The sequence below is a fragment of the Zootoca vivipara genome, chromosome 11 (genome assembly GCF_965207765.1).
Source record: "Zootoca vivipara chromosome 11, rZooViv2.hap1.1, whole genome shotgun sequence".
Lineage (NCBI taxonomy): Eukaryota > Metazoa > Chordata > Lepidosauria > Squamata > Lacertidae > Zootoca > Zootoca vivipara.
In genome coordinates, this window is record NC_142594.1 from 33,909,199 (window position 1) to 33,929,493 (window position 20,295).

At 44.5% G+C, this 20,295-nt stretch overlaps 1 protein-coding gene across 14 annotated transcripts in view; it reads right to left on the reverse strand.

Moving 5' to 3' along the window:
* Positions 1-20,295, reverse strand: part of ADAM22 (ADAM metallopeptidase domain 22) — a 126,827-nt gene that overhangs the window by 66,335 nt on the left and 40,197 nt on the right. For all 14 annotated transcript variants that reach the window (XR_015946472.1, XM_088654512.1, XM_088654511.1 and 11 more), the window contains exon 4: positions 7,124-7,190. Coding sequence is in view for 13 of the 14 variants with exons in the window: in XM_088654512.1 (XP_088510638.1) it covers positions 7,124-7,190 (67 nt within the window). In the remaining variant the exon portion in view is untranslated. The remainder of the gene's footprint in view (positions 1-7,123; positions 7,191-20,295) is intronic.

A 20,295-nucleotide genomic window follows, 5' to 3' on the forward strand; every position in this document is an offset into this window, starting at 1 on the left:
GTGTGTATTAGTTTACACATACTGATTTTGATATATTAATAATCAATAATGATGATAATGGGTGGTATCCAAACAACTCATTCTGTCACTTCAAGGATTTCTGCTTGTGCAACAGAACTTTCTTCCCCTGCATACATCCTACACCCTACCAAATCTGCTCTGGAGGGTTGCAGGGAAACCCCACACAGATTTAGGGGCACATGACAGGTATGTCCATCCCATTGTGCAAGCAGGAAACCTGGCACTGATGGAACAAGTTAGATGCACACCGCCCATAATAGTTAAGCAGTAAACCTTGATGCTACTATGATTTGACAAAAGAGGAATAATGAAAACAGGGAAGCTCAATCCATTTGGGTTTCTGATCCTTTACGTCTAAACATCAATTGCAGCTCTGACACTGACAGTGCCTGCTGCTTTTTACACCCTTTTCATGAAGTAGAAATTAATAAGGCATTGTCTATAAATACACAGGGGTGGCCAACTCCCAAGAGACGGCGATCTACTCACAGAGTTAAAAACTGGCAGTGATCTACCCCCCTTTTTGGGGTTCAGGTCAAAGTTGTTGAGCTTTTTTTAGGAAGGCCCATGGGGGGGGGGGAGGTTCGGGTTAGGTTTTTTCAGGGAGTATCACGATCCTGTTGGACATGCCTATATTAGAGGACAGCTAGTTTAGTTCCTCACATCTACGGAGGAGAATGCATTTTACAACATCACCTACAGGAGCTGTTGATGTATCACAACCTATTCCTAGTCTAGGAATCTTCTCAGATTCAAGGTGACTGGGAAGCAGAACGGCAAGGGTAAAAATTATGTAAGCAGCTAAGAATGTGTTGCAAGAACAAGCCAAGGAGTTCTCAGCAAACCATCTTCTACCATATTGCATCCATCTAGGCTTTAGGGAAAAGGAACAGGAAGCTGCCATGAACACTGAGCATAGCTGCCAAGTTATCCCTTTTTTAAAGGGATTTTCCCTTATGCTGAATAGGCTTCCTCGTGATAAAAGGGAAAACTTGGCAGCTATGACACTGAGCGAGGCCATCAGTCCATCTACCCGGATTGGCAGCCGCTCTGCAAGGGTGATGCAGAGATTCTACATGCAAAGCACACTTTCTACTACTTCGCTATGGCCAAAGAGGACATCTGCATTTCTTGGGAGACAATTCATACATGACTGAATTCCTCCATGAGCTACACCTCAATGCAAGGAAATGTTTATTATCCCTTGCACCTTCCTCCAAAGGAACCCAGGGCAGCAAATGTGCAACCTAAAAGTAATTTGCCAACTCTGGCAATTACATGCATATGGGTTTTGTTGCACCTTTCACACTATATATGCCCCCATCACAGCTTCCCAGAAGATACGCTCACAATATGCACACAGGCCTGTTAACCATCAAAGATGACTGTCTACCTATGTGTATGTCAAAAAAATACATAAATACATACATGTCACACCTGGCACCAAAGTGGCAATGCCTGCCATTAGTACATTGTTTGAATACAGTCAGAACCATTTGCCAAGGCTGTTGTGTTTGGATCGTGTTTCCGATAGATAGGGCGGAGTGAGTGAGTTGTTTTTAAGAAATAGCAGGGAACAGATTTGGATACTTAACAGGAAAGGGGACTAGTGCATATTATTCAGACCGGCAGCCCTTTTATCTTGGTAGCAATCCCGATGACAGAATGATAATCAAAGAGAGATAAAAGGACACAGTGATCTGCTGCAACTGTATGTTGGGAGTCTGGAAGAATCCCAGATTGCCTAAAGGAAAGAACAACAATATATGACAGACTCATGGAGGGGTTTTTTGGGGGGTGGAGGGGGCTTCTGTTTCTCTAGTACCTCTTCCCACCTAAACCATACCAGTGCCACTGGTTTCAGTCCTGACAGCTTAGCGTGAGGTTTGCCAGTCAACAAGGAAATCTGGTATTCTGAAGATGCAGCTTTTCAGTATCCTTGCATGCATCTCAATTGCTGGTGCTAAAATAAATCTTAGACCCTGCAAAAACTGCTTGTTACCATTCCTGCAGCTGCACACCAACCCAAAGGCATGTTTTCTCAATCTCACTTTCTCTCATATGAATGCAATTGAACAGTGATGCCATCTCTTCCACGGCAAAACCAACTGCCACTCATTTGCCTACATGCCAAAATATGTTGCAGTGTGAATTGGGCTTGTGACCCTGGGCAGAATTACTGGTTGCCTTGGCAAATGTGTGTTGCTAAACCCATGTTTCCTCAAGTGATGTGACTGCAGGGGAGGGGCATTTGTGGGGAAAAGACTTGACATCTGCTGATTGCCCCTGCAATGCCCCACCAAAAATGTTTATTTTTTCCTTCAGCCTTTAGCTCTATTCTAAGAAGCTGCATGGGGAAAAGGGAGCCAAACAAAGCTTCGATGGGCCATTTGCAAGGGAGAATAAATGGGTGAGGCTAGCAGCTCTTTAATACACAAGAACTGAAATAGGCACCTTGTTGTATATGTATGTGATTCGGTTTACAAATTCTATACCTGGCAGCCCAAACAACTGGATAGTTTAAAAATGGTGCAAAAACAATGTGCCCGTTACATAACTTATTTTTGTCGTCCTTCCCGTAACTGTTTTTTTAAGCAGGTTATTGAAATGCATCGAACAATCCTTTGTAGTTTTGTTTTTCATACTCTGGTGTTGTGGCTGACTTATTTTTGGAAGGAGCCTTCATCTAAAAATGGAGTCAAAATATACAGCAAAACAATAATCACACTGTTCTGTTGCACTGCATCATCACAATAGTGCAGAAAGTCCAGGCTCATTTGACCCAAGATCAGACTCCGGATTTTCCAAACGAAAACAAACATTGCTCACTCTCTCTTTCATTCAGGCTCACGAAGTGCCCTTGCTGGGATTTTTCATGGATTGGCCAACAACAACAAAAATAAACAAAGGTTTTCCAAGCCTCCACCATTCTGAAGCACTCATACAAATCTGGGAGCCAGGGGTGAACCTGTGGCCCTCCCAGTGTTGCTGGACTACAATTCCCATCATCCACACCAGCGGTACTTTAGACTTATCTGGATTGAGCTTCAGTTTATTGGCTCTCACCCGGTCCATTACTGAGGCAAGACAATAGTCCAGCACATCCACTGCCTCACCTGCAAATGTAAGTAAGTAGAGCTGTGTGCCATCAGCATATTGCTGACAAAGTAGTCCTAAGTGCTCTCTCTATCTCTCCTTTTAGTTTCTTCCTGCCAAGGCCTCTCTTGTTAGTTTCCATTTGGTTCTCCCTAAAGCCAGCTTCCAATGCAAAAGTGTATTTTGGCTGTCACGTATGAACTATTAGTGAATGAGAGTTATTAGAGGAGGAGGAGGAGGAGGAGGAGGAGGAGGAGGAGGAGGAGGAGGACATCCACCTAACCCTTGAATGCAGAAATGCTCTTTAAATGCTGAATTAAAGGCTACATTGCACAATATACAGCAGCTGCATTTAGTTAGATCAACAGCCCCCTTCTTCATTGCAAAACATGGTGGGAGTGGCTCTAAAACAGGGGAAAGTGCAGGGAGCAAGACCACCTGTTTATAGACCATTCATGGGTAGGAAGGAATGATGACTGGCTATTTAATTAGCCTTCACTCTGATTTGTCTGCGGGGAGGTTAGACAATGTTGCCTCAAAGCAAGTCTCAACCTAGTGCATTTTCCCATTGCTTTCCTTATTGAAATAAGTCCAGTCTTCTGGGGAAGTGGGTTTGCTGCACAATGCCTTCCAATCAACCAGACTTTCACAAAATGATTTCTGCACAAAATGCGACTCAATCCCACCTCAAAATAGCCACTGCTTGGAAGCTCCCTAACTGAGCACACCCAAACTGCCAAAGGAACACAGCAGCTTTGCAGAACATCTGCTGTGAAGCAATGGAATTTGATCTTTGAAATTCTAATTGGGCAACCCTAGGAGAAATTTAGTGGCACGTGCAAAACTTTTTGTAGTGTTTGTCTCCCTAAAGGAGAAAATGGACAGAAAGAGAATAAACTGATTTCTTGGGTCACTTGAATTGAGTGCAGCTACAGCTCTGGTCGGCAGTAACAGATGTAACAAGACAGCATAAGGAGACTAAGTAAATCCACACAATGGTAAACCAAATGAGAACCAGGTTTAATCAGGTGAGGAACTATACTGGTGTGTGTGTGTGTGTGTGTGTGTGTGTGTGTGTGTGTGTGTGTAAAATTTTGCACTGATTTTCATATGTATTTTTGTAATGTTTCATTTAAGTTGTCTGTCGTTGCTTCCGTTTTTTGTACAGATATTTTTTAATATATTAAGCGGTCTGGCTATTAAATAATCAAAAACAAAGAATAAAAGAGTCAGAATCAGGCATTCATTGATGGGCTTTAAAAAAAACAAATAAGGTGGGTTGAGAGCATGCAAGAGAGTTCCTACACTTTCTGTATTTTCAAGCGGGACTTTTCTGCAACAGCAGAGTAGTTTCCACGGACCTGAGGAGGGTCTTATGTGGGACCTACCACAAGGAGGCTTCCCCACTACACAAGAGTCACCCTCAAACCTGCAGACGGTGATGGGGACAGAAGGCAGAGCTAGCATGCTTGCCTTCTCTCTCCCCTCCTCATCAGCTTAGTTAAGCCTGGCAATGAGTACCTGAACAGGGCCAGTGGATGTCCTTAATCAGCGCCCTGATGAGACAATGGACTGGATGAGGGCCAATAAACTGAGGTTCTGGAGATGACTGAGCTTCCCCCTAAGCGATCAGGTTCACAGTCTGAGAGATGCTCATTGATCCTGCAGTGTCGCTTGAGGCAGAAATGGCCTCATCTTTAATCAGGTTAGGATAATATACCAGCTGCAATCCTATAAGGGGCTTTAAATTTCATGCAGAGAAATTGACGCATATGCCACCTCCCTCTTCCCATCAGGAACAGCCCAAAACTGCTGTGAGGACAGTCCCTCCATAGTGACTCCTAGCACATAATAGGGGGGGATGGAGTCAGCATGGAAAGAGCACCTCCAATCTCCCCCGTGCCTTATAAAATTTTATTGCTCTGCCACTGGCTTTATAGCCACAAATGACTCCACATTTATTATTAAAAGTCTTGAGCATTCCTATACTGTGTCTGCCATGGAAACTGCCAAAATGCACTGCATTGTCTTTAAACTATGCTAAAGAGGTATTCTAATATTAGAATGCCTTGAAAAATCAGAACCTAATTTGGTAAAAAGAAAGAGAGAGCGAGACTTGCTAGTGATCCAAAGTGTTTAGATTTCCACCTTTTATGTATAGCTAATGCCCGACAGAGAGAAACAGATGCCCATTCCTGTTCTTTCTTAGCGTCAGATTTTCATAAGCTGCATTCATAGCAGGCACACTCTTTAAATGTATGACTGAATGGATCCATACTTAAAACACACATCTTTCCAAAGGCTGGAGAGGCATAACTGCCATTCATGAGCTGGGGGGGGGTATCTGCTTTGCATGCCGAAGGTCCCATGTTCAATCCCCAGCATCTCCAGGTAGAGATGGGAGTTTCCCCTGCCTGAAACTCCAGAGAGCTGCTGCCAGTCAAATGTAGACAATATTGAGGTACATAGACCAGTGGTCTGACTCAACATAAGGTAGCCCAGTCACCTTTCAGCTACTGCCACTTAAATCCTGGCAACAGGCTTTCTCTCTGCCAATTTCACTACCTCTCCCCCTCCCCCTTATAGTCAACAGTAAGTTATTAACACAGAGACATTGCCTTGGTCTCTTGACCTGAGTCTCCTATTTTCATTGCTGCCTTGTTTAAGGCAATTTTTTGTGTGTGCATATTTTAATTACCAATCTTTATAGGGCAGTGGTCAGAGTGTTGGGCCCAGAAGAGGAGGGTTCAAACCCTCACTCACGGGGTAAGCTCACTAAGTGACCCTTGGACTAGTCACTGTCTCCCATCCAAATGTACCTCAAAGGGGAGTTGTAAGGATAGCATGGGGGTGGCGGAGGAGAGAACCATGGGATACCACCTGGAGGTCCTTGGAGGAAAGGTTTGTGCAACTGGTTTATCTTCTTTATAAACCACACAGAAGTCTATTTTGGCATTAAGAAGTATACTGCTACTATTACTACTACAATAATAATAATAATAATAATAATAATAATAATAATACCACCACCACCAACAACAACAATAAAGTAAAAGTGGCGAAGCAGAACCTACAGAAGTTGTAGTCTCAATAGCCAAAGCTGAGACGAGCCCCCACACACAAAATGTGGTATTGTGCTGTCACTTGGATCTCCTTCAGGTGCCTCCTCCTTGAGAGGTGCGGAGGGTGGCAACACGAGAAGGAGCCTTCTCTGCAGTGGCTCCCCATCTGTGGAATGCTCTCCCCAGGAAAGTTCACTTGGCACCTTCATTATACACCTTTAGGTGCCAGGCAAAAATGTCCCTTTTTAACCAGGCCTTTGGTTGACCAGATTGACATCCTATGCCAGGCTTCCTCAACCTCAGCCCTCCAGATGTTTTTTTGGCCTACAACTCCCACGATCCCTAGCTAGCAGGACCAGTGGTCAGGGATGATGGGAATTGCTTTACAATACTGAGCCAAATAAAAACAAGCTTTTGAACTGGGGTGAGGAACCCTGGGCCTGGGGGTCGAAAGCAACTCTCCAGGCCTCTTTGTCTGGAACTTTCTTCTGGCCACACCCCTCACTGGTCTTGCTCTAAGCCAGTTATAGGGGACCTGTGGCCCTTCACGGCCTCTTGGACTCCAACTCCCATCAGCCCCCCAGCCAGCAAGGCCAATGGGCAGGGATGCTGGGAGATGAAGTCCCACTCCTGCTGTGAGCTCTCCTTAAATGTGTCTTGGTGGGAATGCGCCTTTGAACTGCCTCCAGCTTGCCTGGATGAAGAGGAGCATACATGGGCAGAAAGCTCTGTCATCTGTGGGGCTGGAATGTGCAATGGCTAGAGCCCTTCCCCATCCCTGCTTTGGAAGACTGAAATGTGGCTTGGTTGTTTTATAACTCGGCTCCCAATTTGCGTTCCCCCACCAGCACCCTCTGCAGCCAAGTTAAGGCAGCTTAATTGCATTGCATGCAGCAAGATGAAAATACATTCATAACAAAAAATGCCAAGGTGCAAGTTCTTACTTTCACTTCCACCATCTTTCCGCCATGTTCGATGTGCCTCTCGAGGTATTCTGAAGACAGCAGATCACTGAAATGACAGGCAAGGAGTGCTCCGTTATATGACATTTCCTCAGCATGTAAACACTGGCGTTTAAAAAAGCAAATACTTTTTCTCAAATGTTCCTACACACACACTAAAAACACTTGACAGTTAGCTCCAGCAAAGCTACATTCGAAATGTGTCGTTTTTCATAAAAGTAGCTACAGTGGAACCTCGGTTTATGAACACCTTGGTTTACGAATTTTCGGTTTACGAACGCCGCGGACCCATCTGGAACGGATTAATTCACTTTCCATTACTTTCAATGGGAAAGTTCACTTCAGTTTATGAACGTTTCAGTTTTTGAACAGACTTCCGGAACCAATTACACCCATGCTTCGTGTTAAGTACGCTTCAGGTTGAGTACTCCGCGGACCCGTCTGGAACGGATTAATCCACTTTCCATTACTTTCAATGGGAAAGTTCGCTTCAGTTTATGAACGCTTCAGTTTAAGTACTCCGCGGACCGTCTGGAACAGATTAATCCACTTTCCATTACTTTCAATGGGAAAGTTCGCTTCAGTTTATGAACAGACTTCCGGAACCAATTGTGTTCATAAACCGAGGTACCACTGTACCGGTATGCTGAATAGGTGCTCCCGGTGTTTTAAAAATCAGTGACCTCTTTCTTCTTAGTGTCTTAACAAATGAAACTGATTTGCAAAAATGATACATGTTAAAATATGAGAGACACTGCATACACCTTTGTAATTCAAGAAATGTTTAATAAAAAATATTCACAAAAAAAAATCAGTGACCTAAGAGATGCTGATAGCAGACAACCCAAACCCCAAATGGATGCATCAAACCTAATAATAATAATAATGATACAGTAATGCAAACACTATAATGCAGTGTTCCTATGTATAACTATATAGTAATATGAGCCTCTAGGTTTCAGGTACACTCCTGTTATTTTTGTCATTGCTGTAACAATTACAATTCTTTCCGATAAAAAAAATACTAATTTTAGCAAGTAAGTACTGTATAAAAAGCAAGGTGGCTCCAATGGATTTTCACCTTACTTGAAGCAGTAGTTAAATATTATTTTTCATAGGGAGATTGAGCATTTCGTGAGGCAGCGTGGGAGAAATCAGTGAACTATTTGTTCACGCTGTTTATTTGTTTTAAGAGCTATGAAATAAGGAGCTGTTTCTGACAAGTCCGCACATTTTGAAGTGATCTTTCTATTTGTGCCGATGAAAGATTCTGCTTAGAGAATTCTCAGTTATACATACAGAAAAGGTGGCAAGAAGTGCAGATATCTGAGAAATTCCAGAGCAAGGGCAACTAATTCTGTAGCTTCAGTAACCAGCTCCATGCTATGCAGTGCCATCCTTCCATTCTACCTGCCGCTGAGTTGCTAAATTGAAAGTTTGGTGGTACTAATATGAACACAATGTATATGGCCCAATAAACTCTGTTTGGCCACTGCCATTTTAGCATGCAATAAACACTGCAAGATCCAATGACGTAATGATAAGAGGGGGTGAAAACACTAGTGTAAGTGAAAAGCTTCCCTTTGCCAACTTTTTAATTAGAAAAAGGGTCATGGGCGTACCCAGGATCAAAACTAGGGGGGGCAAGGGGAGGGGCCAAGGCACGGAAGGGGAGGGGCCACAAAGTGGGCGGGAACGGCGAACTCGCGCTCCGCCGGGCTGTGCCCCTCCCTAGCAGCAGGGCTGGTGGGCGGAGGCGGAGCCCAGCCCAGCGGAGCGCGAGTTCAGCGTTCCTGCCCGCCGCGCCGCGCTCTCTGGTTCCCCGCCGCGCTTGGCCTTGCCAGAGGGCGCGACGGGTAGCTGGAGGGAGGGCGCAGCGCGGCGGGCGGGAACGGCGAACTCGCGCTCCGCCGGGCTGTGCCCCTCCCTAGCAGCAGGGCTGGTGGGCGGAGGCGGAGCCCAGCCCAGCGGAGCGCGAGTTCGGCGTTCCCGCCCACCGCGCCGCGCTCCCTGGTTCCCCGCCGCGCTTGGCCTTGCCTGAGGGCGCGCCGGGGAGCTGGAGGGAGGGTGCGGCGCGGTGCGGCGGGAATGGCGAACTCGCGCTCTGCCGGGCTGTGCTCCGCCTCTGCCCACCAGCCCTGCTTCTAGAGTAGGGCAGCTGCCCTAACTTGCCGCATGGTGGGTACGCCCTTGAAAAGGGTGGGGAACTTTAGGTCAAGAGGCCAAATGAGTCTACATAAGAGTTGGGAGGGACCCCAAGCGCCATCTCATCCTATGTCCTGCAATGAGGAACCTCAACTACAGCATCCATGACAGATGGCCCCCCAACCCCTGCTTAAAAACCTCCAAGGAAAGAGAGCCCACAACCTCCCAAGGGAGTCCATTTCATTGTCAAATAGCTCTTACTGTCAGAAAAATCTTCCTGATGTTTAGTCTGAATCTGCTTTCCTGTAACTTGAAGCGACCTGTTCAGGTCGTAGCCCACAGGGCAGGAGAAAACAAACTTGCTCCAATGCTACATCTTCCATATGAGAGCCCTTGAGATATTTGAAAATGGCTATCATATCTCCTCTCAGTCTCCTCTTTACCAGGCTAAACATACCCAACTCTCTCAACCGCTGCTCATAACGCTTGGTTTCCTTTGATCAACTTGGTTGCCCTCCTCTGCACATGTGCCAGCTTGTCAATATTCCTATTAAACTGTGGCACCCAGAAATGGAGACAGGACTCCAGATGTGGTCTGACCAAGGCAGCACTATTAATTCCTTTGATCCACCAGACACTACACTTCTGTTGATGAAGCCTAGGATAGCATTAGCTTTTTTGCTGCTGCATCATACAGTTGACTCATGGCACAATTCTCATTTAGAAAACCCACTAGGAAAGCCAACTTCTATCTACAAGAAGCCATGTTCAGAGATATATCCAACACATACATTTAAAAAGCAAAATAAAATTTGACCACACCCTAAGGGAGAGCAATTTATCATTCAAAAGTCTGGTGGTATAAAAAAAAAGTGTTGCCTGGCACCGGAATGCATTTATACCTTGCTTGAGCATCAGGAGAATATTTGAGGGCTAGCTGTAACTAGTTTTGCCAATTTCTGGCTGTGTTGATGAAAACCAAACAACAGAACAGGCTTGCATTCCATACAAATTTAAAGCTGTAATCCTGTGTACACTTTCTTAGGAGTAGGCCCCCACTGAATTTAGGAAGACTTACACACCTCAGGAGGCATGCGCAGGATTGTCCTGCAAATGCTTTATTTTAGTGCTGCTGACGTCTTGTTTACTGATACAAAACAGAGAGTGCAGAACTCCCACCTCACTTGGAAACCATCCTCTTAACGCTGCTGCCGGTGAGAGTAAAGAAGAATTTTATGAATCAAATAAAAGTATTTCTAGAACACATTGCCAAAGTTTTATGGCTCTTCTTGCAAACACCGCCACATCATACCAAACTGGGGTGGGAGCTGATTTGTGGGGAAGGGCTGTAGCTCAGTGCTAGAGCACATGTTTTGAATACGGAAAGCTCCATGCTCAATTCCTGGCACCTCCTGCTAGGTCTGGGAAATATTCCTGCATGAAAGCCTGGGGAACGGCTGCCTGTTGGATACAGACAATACTAAGCTAGATGGGCCAATAATCTGAAATCAGTATAAAAGCAGCTTTCTGTGTTCAATAGGAGCATTATTTGTTTTTAACAAGATGCAGGCTAATGTTTCCCAGCGTGGAACGACAAAAGCCCAGTTTTTAATAAATGTTGCAAACAGCTTGCAAAGATTTATGGGAGACCTAACAAAAATGCAAGCCACTAACATAAGGCAAACAGCAGTACTGTAGGGGTTTTCATATGGCAAAACCGAATCGTACGGCACACATGCCATTTTTGCTGTACTTAAAGGCCATAGCCTTTTGTTACAAGGAAATAATTGGCTTTTATTAACCTTCACGGCGCAAACAAAAAATCTAAGCAAATGCACAAGAATTGGCACTTGCCCTTGTGACATAAAAGCACAGATTTGCTTTTGCAATGAAATCATTTGCATGTGAATGGTGACAAATAGCATGATTCTTTTATGTCCCTTGAAATCAGAATAGGGTTGCTTGACAGCAGGACTACCCTGAAATCCTGCTAGCTTGAAAGTGGTGGCGGTGGACGAGGAGGCAACATATACATTAAGGTGCAACAGCTCTAAACCAACTTTAGGCTCACAGGCAGACATTTTGGGTTAAAACAAGAATAGAGTAAAATGAATCAATGCAGAACAGCCAGGGAGTCAGATTTACTGGAAATCTAGAATAATCCTGTTGGGGATAGCTTTTCTGGGTGTGTCATGAAAATGGGGGGGGGGGGTGTTTGGACCCTATTGATTCAAGGATGCCCTGACACACCCCATTTTGAGTCCTACTGATCCCAAAACACCACCAGCGGTGTTCGCATACATCTATGCAAGCAGGGTGTTCCACCAGTATACCAGGAGTTCCTCCAGAGCAGGCATAGGCAACCTTGGCTCTCCAGATGTTTTGGAACTACAACTCCCATGATCCCTAGCTAACAGGGCCAGTGGTCAGGGATCATGGGAGTTGCAGTTCCAAAACATCTGGGGAGCCAAGGTTGCCTATGCTTGCTCCAGAGCAAAGAGGCTGTTCCTGCCAATGGCACTCATATTCAGAAAAGCAGCATTCATGCTGACTCTTACGCCTCCTCAGCCAGACTCCAGATGAAGATATGATGGCTCTGTTAAGCACATTTAATATTGATGAAATGGTAAGATAGTGAAATTTAGAAATAAGTACTTAGTCCTTTATCAGCCATCCCAGGGTCTTTGCATCCCTTGGCCACAACACTGGAAGGCAGGAGAGGGTTCACTTCTTACCAAGCAAACAGGGGGAAAGAGCTGTAGCTCAGTGGCACAGCACATGCTTCTCATGCAGGAGGTCCTAGGTTCAATCGCTGGCATCCTCAGGTAGGGCTGGGAAAGAACTGTGGCTGAATCCCTAGAAAGCTGCTACCAGCCAGGGTTGATGATTCTGAGATAGAATGGTCCAGCTCAGTACAGTGGTACTGTCAGGGCGGTTGCTGGCTACCCTCGATCAACGACACTCCAAACCATCTTGTCTTTAGTGCCTGTATTGTGAAAGCTATTTACAATGCAAGAGCTTCATGAAAATATGTCTACTCAGTGCTATCAGATTCTCCCAATGGCACTTTTCGGCTCCTTCCCCAGCAGAGTAATTTGGGAACCTCAAATCTCCTCCCCCTACGTTTGCAAGCCGTTGATCGTCTCAGTTCCGGGGTAAATTTGAAAGGACGCCCCTCTGCTGTTTCTGCGCTGGAACTCTCTGCTGGTCCCTCCTTCCTTGCTGATATCACGGGCTGCAGGTGGGGCTCTTGTAAGCTGTCTGAGCCAGGTCCGCTCCTCTCACTTCCTCTTTCCTGTCTCCTGTCTTTCCGCTGCTGTCCAAGCCATTAGAAGAGCTGGAATTGATGGGGGCTGGCTGTTCCCTGTAAGCCCACCCCCTTACAGGTACCTTGAGACTCGAACGGCTTGGCTCCTGAACAAATCGGCTCCCGAACAAGGCAAACACGGAAGTGAGTGTTCTGGTTGGCGAATGTTTTTCAGAAGCTGAACGTCCAACGCACCTTGGTTTTCGAACGGTTTCTGGAGTCGAGCAAAGTCCCGGAACGGATTAAGTTCAAGAACCAAAGCACCACTGTATAGGTCAGGAGCAGGAGTCAGAAGCAGATGAGCAATAACTCACATGTTGTCAGTGAAGTTAATTCTTTATTCAAGGAAACAAAGACAGCTCAGGAGGCAGGCCGACAGAGCACAGAAATTCTTCTCAGTGGAACTTGCAGTTGCGAGGGCTGAAGGCCCCACAGCTCCCTAAGTCTCCTCCTTCCACAGTTCCTACCCAAGCAATCTGAGGCTCTGTTGCCTTGCCTGCCTTTGTTCCTCTCTCTTCATAGGTCTTTGGATTATGTGAAGGAAGCCAGGTAGTTCAGCATCTTCAAGATACATATTGTAGTGGTTGACAGAAGAGAAAAATCATGAGCACCACCATAAAATGCCCATTCAAGGGACATAAAAAAGTTATACAAGAAAGCCACAACTAATCTTCTACTTCAGCTAGCAAACAGCAGACCTCTTAATTGCTTAATCACAGACTTGGGAGAGGAGAAACTGAGCCAATCCTAATTATCCAACCGCAGACTCCAGAACATGACCACGGCATCTTGAGTAAACCACCATCAATCATTTACAAACACGCTAGATTAGAATTCAGCATGCACAACAACTAAGGCTAAAGGCAGCATCTATTGCAGAACTACATTAAAAATCCAGGTACAATGTTCATCAAACTCGTATAACCACATTGTTTCATGGCTCTCTGCATCCTGTCCCAACACCAATTTGGCAAAAAGGGCAGCTGCACTTTGCTTTTTGGAAATCTAATCTGCCATCCTGCCTTGGAAATGAGCATATCTATGGGGAGCAGCCTTAGCAAGAGGCAAGAAGCACCAGCAACAAAATATTGCAGGGTATCCTACATTCTGTGGTACCGAGCATGCTGAGTCCTCAGTGGGTTGTTTGGGGGATCTTTAGCCCCCCCCTTAGTTTTTAAAAGTGGGGTGCTTTTTGTCCCCCAAACATGTTCCCTCTTTTTTCTCGCTGGCCCTGTTTCTAGCTATACTGGTAGCCCTCACCATTTGACTTCGCTATTAGAAGGAGTTTGTGTCAGTCCTTTGCACACCACATCTTTGGTGAATCAGTTTGTGAAGGATGACAGGATGACTACCGGTATGACATGACTTCTGCTGTGTTACTCAGTACGATTCCAGTTCTTCCCAGAAGTGGGTCTTGCTGGCAAGTGGAGGATATTGTGACATTACTGGATTTCCTCTCTTTCATTCCTCTTGCAGTAGATCCACTTACAGGAAAGGCCTAGAACCTACTGTGCAAGCTGGAATCCTTCACCAACAGTCGGCTGACCTACAAAGAATATCCTAACAAGACTATTTGTTCCTAAGTAATTCCATTAATGCTCTTTCTTTCTGCAAACATAGCAGAAAGGGAACTTACTGGAACAAGGAGGAGGGATTTTTAAAGTGCTTGTCCTTCCTTGTAGAAAGAAGTTGGCTGCTACATGCACTCTCATGCTTCACTATGTGTGTGTGTGCGTGTGTTTTTTTAAAAGTATCTTTAGGTGCCGGGTGAAAACATTTTCCTTCAACCAGGCGTTCAGCTGATTAACATTATGAGGTTTTTAAAATGTGTTTGTGGGAGTGTGGTTATTGATTTGTTTTATTATGTATTCTGTGTTCTCATTTTGCCTTTTTATGTTGTGAACCACCCTGTGATCTTTGGGTGATGGGGAGCATACAGATCATGGAATCACAGAACTGTAGAGTTGGAAGGGACCCCCAGGGCCATCTAGTCCAGCCCCCTGCAATGCAGGAATCTCAACTAAAGCATCCCTGGCGGATGGCTATCCAACCTCTGCTTAAAAACCTCCAATGAAGAAGAGTCCAAAGCCTCCTATGGGAGTCCATTCCACCATCAAACAGCTCCTACTGTCAGAAAGTTATTTTTGACGTTTCATCGGATTCTTCTTTCCTAAAACTTGAATCCATTGGTTCGCCCCCCCCCCCTGTACCAGCAGAAAATAAGCTTCCATGTGGCAGCCCTTTGGATATCTGAAGATGGCGGGCTTGTGTCGGACTGTTGACACGGCAAGAAAGGCACTCCAGATCAAGGGAGATTTATGGGGAGGTTGGACTGGATAAAAAACCCACACAGGAAAAATGGATATGTGTTAAATCTTATTTGATGCCTATCTTAGAAGCTGCGACAAAAGACAAAGAGAGAAGAAAACATCTAGAGGGACTGTTGGAAAAAATCAGGACTATTGTGGATTACAGCAAGATTTTGATATCAGGATTAGGATGGCAGTGCAAACAGTTATCTAGAATCCACAGACATTGAAGCATGGGAAGCCCATTTTTTTTGTTGATTTGGCATAATATTTGGCTTAATTGATATGTATGTTTATAATTGGAAATAATTGAAATAATTGAATTGTGTTTTAATTGGAAAATTTAATTTAAAGTATTTTTTTAATAAAAAAAGATATCTGAAGATGGCTATCATAACTTCTCTCCATCTCCTTCTCCTCTTTTCCAGGCTAAACACACTCAGCTTATTTATTATTTAATAAATAATAATAAAATAATTGACACAATTAATTGAAATTAAAAAATGACAATCTTGAAACCTGTGACTTAAGTCAGGCAGACGAAAATGTCTTCTCGGGAGTAGCTCTTCAGAGTTTTGGATGGGGTTTTCCCCCAGTCCTACCTAGAGAAGTTGAGGATTTAACTGGTGACACTTTGCATGCAATCCATCTGCTCTAAGCACTGAGCTACCCCCAAAAACCCACTAAGGCTGCAGTCCTAAAGCACATTTATTATAGAGGAACCCAGTGGGACTTATTTCTGAATAAACACACTGAAGGGTTGCACTGCAAACCAGCATTTCCCACCACTGTAAAAGGTATTTCTGCCATTCCCACCGCCATTCACGATGCATCCTCAGTTCTACATCGTTGTGGAATCTCCCTCAACACTGCTAAATTATTGATAGTTTAGAAGAGAAAAAAACCTGTTCTGATGCACTATGTGCTATTTATAACCATGGGAGGGGTGGGAATCAAACTACACAAGGATGCAGCAGCTCTGTGCTGCTTTTCAGCTGTCAAGCACAACGGATGCAGTTGCCAATTTTAGAGCCAACCAAAGAATGGAATTTTTATTTATGAGAAGGAAACGGGGATCTGATCATTGTAACGATTTCTATGAAGGGAGAAATGAAATCAAAAACAAAAACAAATCTTTAGTGGTGCCCATTTTAAAAATTCTCTATGTAACACTGTTGTTGTTTAGTCGTTTAGTCGTGTCCGACTCTTCGTGACCCCGTGGACCACAGCACGCCAGGCACTCCTGTCTTCCACTACCTCCCACAGTTTGGTCAGACTCATGTTCATAGCTTTGAGAACACTGTCCAACCATCTCTTCCTCTGTCGTCCCCTTCTCCTTGTGCCCTCAATCTTTCCCAACATCAGGGTCTTTTCCAGGGAGTCTTGTCTTCTCATGAGGTGGCCAAAGTATTGGAGCCTATCTAATTTGGTGTAAACTCCCCACACTCCAATAAATGTGTATATATTGCAATTTTCTAAAACAACAACAAACCTAAATGTGGTAGAAATCTCCTTCCAGAATAAAATGCCAAGTTATTTTAGTGCATCAGATTAGTCACATGAATAAAACAAATTTATGTTAGCAAACGAAGCAAGATCCAATCCTCAGCGTACATCAACACAAAAAGTACATCAAAACAAACCTTTTCCACCATATGCTAGCTGCATCTGAAGTCACAGCTACATACATTATTGCCCACCTGTCAATTAGTCCTGCTGTGTAATGTTTATTCAAGGACAAACACATAGCCTAGGTGGCATCTAAAATGGATGAACAGTTGCATTATTTCTCTAGTCCAGGGATGGGGAAATCTATGGTCCTCTAGATATTGTTGGACTCCAACCTCCATCATCCCTGAACATGGGTAAGGCTGCCTGGGCTGATGGTAGTTGGAAACCAACAATATCTGGATGGCCACCGGTTGCCCATCCCATCTCTAGCCAAACATAAAATCAGACATAGGTAAAGGTAAAGGTACCCCTGACCATTAGGCCCAGTCGCTGATGACTCTGGGGTTGTGGCGCTCATCTCGCTTTACTGGCTGAGGGAGCCGGTGTACAGCTTCCGGGTCATGTGGCCAGCATGACTAAGCTGCTTCTGGCGAACCAGAGAAGCGCACGGAAATGCCGTTTACCTTCTCACCACAGCGGTACCTATTTATCTACTTGCACTGCATGCTTTTGAACGTCTAGGTTGGCAGGAGCAGGGACCGAGCAACGGAAGCTCACCCCGTCACGGAGATTCGAACCGCCAACCTTCCGATCAGCAAGCCCTAGGCTCTGTGGTTTAACCCACAGCGCCACCCGCGTCCCCAAAATCAGACATAGAATCACAGAATTGTAGAGTCTATGGTGTGTGAACACTCTATCCAGCCAGCGGACCGTGCTCCCGAAGGCACAGCCCTCAGCAGCCCTGTCTGGCTGGAATGTGTCTTCAAATTGTGATGTCTCTTGCTTGCCTGGAGGTGCCTGTGTATACAGAAATTTCTGACTTCTGCTTGGCTGGAACGTAGCCTATTGTACAAAGCCACATTCACTGCTCTGCCAACTTTTGCCTCTGGCCGTTTCTACTGGGTCCACCACCACTGCCATACAACTCCCATTAAACTAACCATGAAGGAATATGGCCCTCTAGCTGGAAAAAACACCTCTCCAGATCTCTTCTACTGCAATGGTAATCCAACAGGCACTAGAAATCGCATGGCTCAAAAGTGTTTATTATTTACACTACCAGTTCCTACTATTTCAAAAGTGTGAAGGTGGCTAGGGCTCAGACACAGAGTTCTTCAAAATAAAAAGACTGAGATATGATGGGGGAAGAATATTGTTATAGATTGGGGGTGGGTGGCTAAAAGCTAGAAGTTAATGAATGGTAGGATTTTGGTTATTTGGATTTTTGAAGATTGGAGGCCAGTGGAAAAGTACAGGCTAAACTTTCTTTCCAAGACAGGGCCTCACCTAGGATAGAGGCATTAACATGACAAAAGGGGAAGATTGCCCATCTGAGAGCCTGGAAAAGAGAGACAGGAAATGAGAGTCTTTGGCAAGGTGTGCTAGGAAGAAGAAGGGAGAGGAAGAGACTGTGATCCATCTTGAGCAGGCTGGCTGAAGGCTGGCTGGGAGAGATGTGTTGGACTCCAGGGCTGCACTGCTGTGGGGGACAAGCACCTCTTGAAATGACCGTGCAGTAAGATCCGGACTCTCTCCATGAAAACTGAAGGTGTAAATATGTGAATCAATCATATTTCTCCTCCATGTCTCAATTCTCCAAAGGAACACAGACCCTTGGTGAGTGCCTGGAACCCCCTGGGATCTTGCTATTACTTGGCAGAGAGTAGGGTGGTACCCAACCTTTGTAACAAAATCATCTTGAAAGCAGCAGGTGGTTTAGCTTTCGCCTACTACACTTCCTTGAAGGGACAAGGAACGGGGGGGGGGGGACTAGCTCCACTGAGCCATGGAGCAAGCAGCTCCTGTTGAACAGTTATTCAAGCAGAATAATATTCCTGTTGATTTAAGAAGCAAAGAGTGAAGCAGGAAGGGGGGAGAATTGGAAAAGGGGGTGCTGCAGTTGGAGGGAACAGGTAGTTATCAGGATTGCGTTTTAGCTTGTTTTTGATAATATATCTGTTTTATTTAGCATGCCACCTTGAGATCACAACATCAGAAAGGCAGGATAAAAATACAGAAACATACAAAGGTGGCATGGGAGAAGCTGGGATGCAGCTCCAATGGGCAGCTGCTGGGGTTTGTTTCACTGCTTATCTAGCCCACCTTGATTTCATGATCACCAAAGCAAAGTCAGGTGACCTGGTGAGAACGATCCTAAGAACAAACCTTGGCACAAATAAGTGCAGCCCACTGTTGAAAAAGGCACATTTCCCCTACAGTCAAATCCTAAAGATAAGATGGGAATGACCATTCCATGGGCAGCATGGAAAGCAGGAATGATTGCTAAATTTGTATGCACAGACGCCAATAAAGTTTTAAAGAGGAACATTCAAATCACATTCCCACTCCCAAGGAACCAGGCCAGCATCATAATTTTTCAGCATGTCTGCTTACTATGCAAATACAGATGTCCTTTTTTTCTTTGTGCATCTGCAGGAGAGAAAGAAAATCAGAGATGTCCAGTGACCTCACATAGAGGCCTTTTCTCCTTTTTTGCAGCATATTACATTATGATTGTATGGAATGGTCTGGATATTTTAAAGTATTTTACAGATACTGCTTTGTGGTTCATCTTTAAATGGCAGTCAGCTGTCTCTACCCTACTGCGGAATGCTTAATAAAACTTAATGCATTTACAGAGCTAAATAATACATCACTACAACCAGGCGTTAAGAGCAAGTAAGGATATGTTGGAAAACTGGCATTTGGAATATCAAGATGAAGGAGTTACAGGAGATCTAAACTGGACAGTAAACACTAGAAGGTGCCATCTCCCCATTTTGGTGACACAACTGAACAGCTGGACGTGTCATCGCCTTTCATAATCAACTGTGACTAAATTGTATACATAGCAAGTTGTAAATGAGCCATTGTTAAACAACCACTCCACCATCATGCCATTATGGATTTAATTGAACTTCAGCCTCCATGTCAGACAGTATGTAAGCTTAAATGGGCCCATATCTGCATGAACTGTCAGATGCAGCTAAGCAGAGGCCAGTGTTGACTTTTCCTCTAGAGAAGATGGCCATAATGTCACCCTCTACTTAAGTCTCATGCACGTCCAGCTGGTACCTCTCCCATTTGCAGCAGGAAAGCCTGACATCCTCAAGGGGGCAAGTTACTTTTGCCCAGCAAGAGAAAGTGGTGGGAAAGAGGAGCCCACACCAAAACAATTATTGCTGCCGGCACGGTTTTCTTTTCTTTTTTTATAGATTTTTATTTGAAAATTGGATAAAACAATACACTACATCTTCGAATCGGTCCAAGAACATTCTTGTACAATTTTTGAATATCGAGATTATGAAATATCAGAAGAAAAAAGAGAAGTAAAAAAGAGAGAGGAAGAGGTGAAGTGTGAGTAGAGAGGGTGATGTAGAACCATAGGGAGGGGGGGAGTAGACAAATATTAAAAAAAGAAAGAAAAAAAGATGAAAATAGGTGCACGAGAGAGAAAAAAAGGGGAAGGAGGGAACAAGAAAGGAAAGAAATAAGGGTAAGAGGGGAGGGGGGAGGGGAAAAAGAAAGCAAAAAAAGAAAAAAAAGAAAAAAAGATTATATAAAGGTCCGCTTGAAAAAGATCATCTCAAGGGCATAGTGCTTCCACCGCTTTCAGCACAGTATTTCTTATTATATTTTCATCCTCCTGTTAAAGATATTTCAATAAACATTTTACCTTTAAATCTGTCTAACAATATATACTGTATATACGCTACTCATCC